Source organism: Trachymyrmex septentrionalis, unplaced genomic scaffold (assembly GCF_001594115.1).
Source record: "Trachymyrmex septentrionalis isolate Tsep2-gDNA-1 unplaced genomic scaffold, Tsep1.0 scaffold7, whole genome shotgun sequence".
NCBI classification, from domain to species: Eukaryota; Metazoa; Arthropoda; class Insecta; order Hymenoptera; family Formicidae; genus Trachymyrmex; species Trachymyrmex septentrionalis.
In genome coordinates this window covers 2,710,865-2,718,091 of record NW_017305884.1, presented here as the reverse complement: position 1 = coordinate 2,718,091, position 7,227 = coordinate 2,710,865, and the positions used below count along the sequence as shown (strand labels likewise).

The window sequence follows — 7,227 nt, the reverse complement described above, 5'->3', positions numbered from 1 at the left end:
ATTCGAAAAAGCAAGAAATCCTCCGCCCTCAAATAACGACACTACGTTTCACTATATGAATATTTACGAAAAATTAAGAATTTCTAAAATTTTGTCCCATTGTTATTTTTCTGTACTTTTTCGTAAAAATTTATTTTTCGCCAGGATCTGGAGACATCGAAAACGTACGTTCTCAGACAACATAAAGTCCAAAATCGGAATACAAGATGTCTTAAAGATATTTTTGCAAAAGACATCTTTAAGATTTCGTATTGTCTGGATTTGTAATTAGACTTTTACCCGCGTTCGACCTGTCGGATCCGTCTTGACAAATCTCAACGCAGAGACGAAAGCCCGAGGAGAGAAATAAAATAGAGAATAAAACGCGAAGTGATAAAAAGCTCTATCGAGATTTTTTTCACGCCGATAAATTTGAACAATAAGCTATCATCGCAATATTATCACTGTATTGATATTGTAATTGCCAACTTAACATAAGGTATTAATACGAGACGTCGTTACTGCTCTCTGCATTTCCGTTTGCGATCAAGCCGTTTCTTCCTTTCTTTAATACAAATAAAGATCGCATTAAATATGTAGTGTAATTTGGCAATTGCAATAACGATTTCTGTCATTGTTCGCTCGTCGATTCATTCGAGACCTATCAGGAATATTGCGAAAGTTTCCTGAGGAAATAAACATTTGGTCCCAATCTGGTCTTTTTAATCAATCCTGTACTTTTTACCAAAGCTTTATTACGAAAAATGAACGTGATATTTATTAAGATCGATTGATTTTCCTAGTAGCAATTATTGACACAATATTGCCCAAATATTAGCCCAATATAAATATATTTAATCGATATATTGCTAATAAATTGTCATTGGATTTCCTGCATTCATCATTATTGTATAATCGATAATTATTTCTAAAGTAATCTCTGAATTATAATTTGTTAATTAGACGGACGATTAAATCAATTAAGAGAAATAATATTCTATTTGTATTTCAGAGAATGAATTTATATACATATTTAATTCTGCGAACCGCGCGCAGAAATCTTTTTCAATCTTGAAACACAATCATAAACAGAACTAGAGTAGTTTATATTAAATTAGTAAGCAATTTAATAATTTTGCCAATAAACAAACATAAGAATAATTTGATGTTAAAAACTGTAAGTAATTTCGCGCGCGGTTTGCAGAATTGGATACTTATATAAATTCACACTGAAATACTTAAGCACTGAAATCCGCTTTGTGTGACCGAAAATAGGATTATTTCTCTCAATTGATCTAATCTCTTCAATTTATCGAATCGTAATTAAATTTAAAATTAAAAGGAGGAAAGTGCTTTATATTACAAATGCTTTATTAAACTAATATAAACAATGACATATATAATAATGTGTATATAATAATAGAAGCTCGTATAACGATACAAACGTACATCGACCTAAATATCACCGCGTATACATGAAGAACGGCAGAACGGAGAGAAAACGGAGGAGAAATCTCTCATTGTTCCAAATTCACGCGTTTTTGTGACAGCGGTCTCGTCAGAAATTTCTAATTTGTATAACGCAAGCATATCGAAAAAGATTCACAAAAACGCAAGGTCTTCCTTCATATGTCACTCTTTTCGCGAACGAATACGAAGTTTCTCGCTACGGATAAATTAGGTATTAAAGCTTGTCCATTTTACGAGAGAAATAAAGAAAAATAAACTGGAAAATGATATCACATGTAATAAAAGTAGATAATCGATGGCCGGCTGCATCGAGTTTGGCTTTATCAATTCTTCATTCGTTCTTATCGGAACGATCGAGTGAACGGTGACCAAACATAGGGTGCTATTCATAGTCCTTCAAGGAAAATCTGAGACTGGAAATAGATCTAAAATCTTACGTCTTAGGTTGAATCCTTAAGTTGAATCTTAGATTCCATTCAACCAATATAACGATCGAGACAATCGTCTCAAAATGACTGATTATATTAAATATAAGATTAGACTATGAGCATCACTCATAATCGCGATGAAACTGGCCATCAGTCGGAGATGAAACTTATTTTGCAAAAGCGTGATGAACGGCACGTCGCCAATGCAAGCCGAAAATTACGGAAGGTTTGTCTCTTATTGTAACTTATCACATTCGTATATGGCATATACCGTGTATTTCAACGTATAAAAATATAAAATTTGATTCGCCGATTGGATTCGCCCTTCCAATCTGTCGAAGAGTGCCGTCCGTCACGGGTTTACATGACGATTTCCTTCCTCAAGTCTATTTAGACGGAACGATTTTGTGAAACTATCTGAACCACGCAACAATTTATTGAATTACTATTTGATTACAATTAAATTATACAGTGGAGTTTATTTTTTATTTACAAATTTAATTGTCAACACGTGAGTGACAAATGCGATTGTATTCATGTCGCTGTTTTTCGTTGAAGTGTCTGCACGATATTACGATGAATGAAATATGAATGTTGTAAAGTCTGCAATGTTTTATGACCACGCGAAAAGAACGGTTTTATTGAAATATTTCAAAAATTTAGTTACCCAGACAACATCCAAAATCAGGACACAAGATCTCTAAAGCCTTGTGTCCACAATGCTAGAAGAATCAGTCCGAGATCTCGGATGAAGAAAGAATTGATCAATCATGTTACCAAATTGTTCAAATGTGACTTGTTAATTCTTTCTCTGTCCAAAATCTCGGACCGATTTCTAACATCATGGATACAAGACTCAAAAGACGCCTTAAAGATTTTTTGCAAGAATAACGAAAACTATGTAAAAGATGTATTGTGTCCCGATTTTAAACTTTGTGTTGTCTGAATACATCTGAATACAGATCTAAAAATAATTATGTTGAATCATTTAAATAATTATATTAGACGATTAAGCTGGTTGTCAAGATTTTTGCAACATTAATTATTATCACGAGTATTCTACGTAATTATTATTTTTAGATCTGTATTGGCCTAATTTTTCTATATGATTGGCAAAATCCTTCTTTCCGTGTATCATTGCGAGCGCTACTTTTTTAAACAACGTCTCGCTCCGTCTAAATGGTCCTTAATGACATTAAAGTAAATATTTCTTAAACGATCTAAGTATCTATCCTAAGTAAACGGCGCCGAGCGCAAGCAAATTATCCGCTCAATAAACTCGCTTGATCGCAGCGAATTCGCGAAGTATTATATATCGAGAATTTCAATTTTTCAGAATGAAATCTCGTTTTTTAAAATGAGATGAACTCTTTAATGAGAAATCAACTTTTTAGAGTGAGATTTCACTCCAAAGAATTTCGAGAGAAGAAATGCTCGATCGGAAAATTTATTACAAATCGCTATACTATTTTTTATCTATCTCAGACTAAAGTTTCAGCGACGCTATCACATCTCTCCGGTATCTATATAAATTCATTTATTACGTAATTACTCAATATATTAAATATTTTTACGGTTTTCAATCGTCTATGTGTGAATGTTCGTAGATCGTAAATTATTTAATCTTCCCGGGATCGCATTGTTACGTTACGCCATTGAAGTAAAAATCGAGTGACAGTTTAGAAAGCGGAGAATTCTTTATCGCGATCAATTCTGTGTTCTACGCGACATCAGATCGGCATTATAATACTGTAACGACAATCCTCATGCTAAATTCTCGTAGGAAAAGAAAATTGGAGGCACTATGCTTGGACGCTCTCGCGCGAAGCGTATACGATTCTTTGCTAAATCGCAAATCTCGCATTCTTTACCGCGCGGTGTATTATCTCCCTCTCTTTTTCTCTCTCATTACGTAATAACGTTACATTAATAATATATCTCGACGTGTATAATCAGCTCTAATCCGATGAGGAGCGAAACATTGGAGAAACATTTTTCGTTGGCTTCGCTTTTATCGTACATACATATACATCGTACGATATGCGCGTGTCACACATCACGTGAACGTTTAGATCAAACTCTAAATTATGTAATTAATAAGTGAGACTAAATGAAAGCAACGAAGCGCAAAATTACATTCACTAAGATTTAGCTTCGCACTTCATTTATCGTCCCGTTCGTAAAGTTGTGCCGCTTTTCCAAATATTCCAAGTATTCGGTTCGTCTCACCAGATACGATTCACGTATTCAGAACGAATGAACTAGTTATAGCATTTGTATCAAAACGGTACTTTGCACAGCTAAATATGTCTCGGCGTACGATTTATCGCACACAGTTAGAAAATTGGTCGCGTAAGAATTAATGCTAGTTGCGTGATTTTTTTTTTTTTTTAATACTTCGGTCACTTTCTCTGAGACATCTTGAACTCTGCGTTCATAAATTCGCGAGTTGTTTGTTAAAGAACGAAGAGAAAAGTAAGAGAGTTTAAACGTTCTGCATGGTTTTCGGATTGAGCGGCTCGGTCGCCTTCTGCTGAGCCCTTCTTGCGGCTCGCCGCTTTGCGTCCTTCGCCTCCGCTCCCAAGGCCAGAAAATTGTTGTGAAAGTATTCCTCGATCTCTGACAGCTTCTTCCCGTGCGTCTCTGGCAGTAATAGCCACACGAAAATAGCCGCCCCCACAGAAACACCGGCAAAGAAATACTGCACCGCGTATGCACCTTGAAATAGAAGAATTTTCTTAGCCAAGTTTGTTTATATATATAACCATTTTGAAAGATACACATGATTCTCTAGCCTTAATTTTTAGTGAAATAATGATTAAATTAAGCATTCAGATTACATAAAAAGAATAACAGAAATGAAAAATAGAAAAGTATATCAAAGTAATTGGAATGTGGAAGAGATATCGCGTTGCAAGATATCACAATATGATAATTATAAGTTTGAGATATAAATACACATTTTAAATGTCCTACCTCCTAAGAAAATTTGCAAACTTCTGTAACTCTGCAACGCGGCGAACATGAGTAAATTCGCTATAGAATAACTGATGGAATGGGCGATCCCGCGGATTTCGGTTGGGAACAATTCCGCCGTCATAGTCCATGGAATGGTCAACATCCCGACCATCGATGTACACACGTAAAGTAGCAGACAAGCCACCGGTACCTGCGAGCATCACGTCGTTTATTTTCTCACGTGCTTCAAAAATTAAATTTAACAAAATTATACGAGAAACAGAGAACTTACCCAGAATCCGCTACGATCGCCATTCTTAATGTTCAGCGTGAAATAACCGGAGACAATCATACACAGAGCCATCCCGATGGATGATATAATACACAACGATCGTCTCTTATATCGCCTCAATAACCAAGTGTTCACCATGGAGCACAGAAAACGCGTCAGGCCCACCAAAATTGATGCTAAATACGCATCTACACCCGCACCCACTTCCTGAAAATTGTAGCAAGTTCTAATCTCCCGTATCCGTTATCACAAGGAAATTTTGCTCAAGTATCTAAAACGTTAGTTAGGTCCGAAAATACTTTCGTTGAACTATCAAAATAATTATGTAAAACACTCGAACTATTTTCTAGAATGTTAAAACTTTTTGCAGCATTACTCATCATGTTTGAGATTCCTACGTAATTACTTTGATGTGATGCAACAAAATTATTTTTAGATCTGTAACTAATGAAATTTTTGATACTTTAGCAAACTCGTTCTTTTCGTGCAGTTATAAATCGATCATCAATAAACAAAATTCCAAACAGAACATCGAATCATCATGAAATGAAAATGACTACTAAAAGTCATTTTTCAATTACAATTTTAATTATTAATTTTAATTATACTTTGACGTTATCATAACATTGTAAGTTGTTATTATGCATAATGTGCATAAATTATAATTGAATACAATTTATAAAGTATTGAAAAATCAGATGCATAAATCTACTGAATATATATACATATAATATATAAATATCTTTCAATTACTTGGAACCAAGTCACTGCGTAGAACAGCGTGATATAAATTCCGGAAAATTGCTGAAATGAGAAGAACAGGAAGAGTATCGCCATAGGTTTCCATCCAGTCGGTTTAAGAAATCCTCGCCATTTACTGGCCGCGCTACCATGTTTACTACGTCGTTGCTCGTTTAATTTAATTTCGTATTCCTTCACAATATTGTTAAATTGCGCCAGAGCCACCGATGTCTTGCTTTCCGATGTCTCATTCTTGTATAGCCTACGGAAGGCAGAATTACCAATTGTTTATATATGTTAAAAATAACAGATTGCAAAGCAAACTCTTGAGACAATCTTAAATATTTATTTCGAAGAACAATTTAATTAATTAGTAAATATCAACTCCTGCAATTTCCTTTCAAATTATTAGCTCTCAAGTGAGAGTGTTCATTGTTACACTGAGCAAAATTTTTAATTAAAAATGAACGAACCAAAAAATTCTGGTTATCTTAATTAAAGTTATAATACATTCAATCAAGAAATTCGGACTTGTTCATGTTTAACCAGAATTCCAATTAATGCAACCATACTCTTTCAGGTACCTATAGTTTTATATTTTCTTGTATATATTTGATGTCTATATGAATTTTGTTATTTAACAATCAGATTAAATTATACCAGTCCAAAGACTTCTTGGCATCTTGTTTGCGGCCCTTCGAGATAAGCCAGACGGGCGACTCAGGTACCAGAAATTGCACCATAAGAATGGGTATGAGCGAGTAGGCAGTGCTGAGGTAAGCGACTATTTCCCAGCTCATGTAAGCACCCTTCAGATAACACAGCACCATGCCGAATGATGCCAGCGTTGGTCCAAATGAGATCAAAGATCCACGGAGTTCCGGCCTGGCTACCTCAGTGATGTAGACGATTGCTGGCGAAGTCATCAGGGCGGTCGCTAATCCAGTTAACAAACGACCGACTAGTAACATTGATATATTGGTCGATGTGCCAATTAAGATCCAGCCAATCAAAGAGGGAATCGCACCGATCTGCAGAGTTCTCACTCGACCAAATATTTCCATGAGGAAGCCCCCTATTAAGGCACCAACTGGCGCACTCACGACGGCCAGACTAGCTGAAAAATCGGATTGATATTATTTATTTTGCGCTCCCTATCGTTTCACGTCTTTAATCCTTAATTCGTACTAATTTTCTCATTATATCTTATTACATATTATACACTTTATATCTTTATTAGTTCAACGCATTTTTTTTTAGATATATTTTTTAGATATATTTTTCCTGATTATCGTATAAGAGCTATTTTTAATTCTTTACATTAAAAAGGAATCGTGTTAATATCATTTTAACATCAAA

General features: G+C 34.9%; 1 protein-coding gene across 1 annotated transcript in view; it reads right to left on the bottom strand.

The window, feature by feature from the left end:
* Window positions 1-2,800: 2,800 nt before the first annotated feature.
* Window positions 2,801-7,227, bottom strand: part of LOC108753634 (facilitated trehalose transporter Tret1-2 homolog) — a 19,058-nt gene continuing 14,631 nt past the window's right edge. The window contains exons 5-9 of the mRNA XM_018495403.1: window positions 6,529-6,985; window positions 5,881-6,130; window positions 5,128-5,334; window positions 4,854-5,046; window positions 2,801-4,595 (exon numbers count right to left, since the gene is read on the bottom strand). Of these exons, the coding sequence (XP_018350905.1) occupies window positions 4,363-4,595; window positions 4,854-5,046; window positions 5,128-5,334; window positions 5,881-6,130; window positions 6,529-6,985 (1,340 nt within the window). The 3' untranslated portion in view covers window positions 2,801-4,362. The remainder of the gene's footprint in view (window positions 4,596-4,853; window positions 5,047-5,127; window positions 5,335-5,880; window positions 6,131-6,528; window positions 6,986-7,227) is intronic.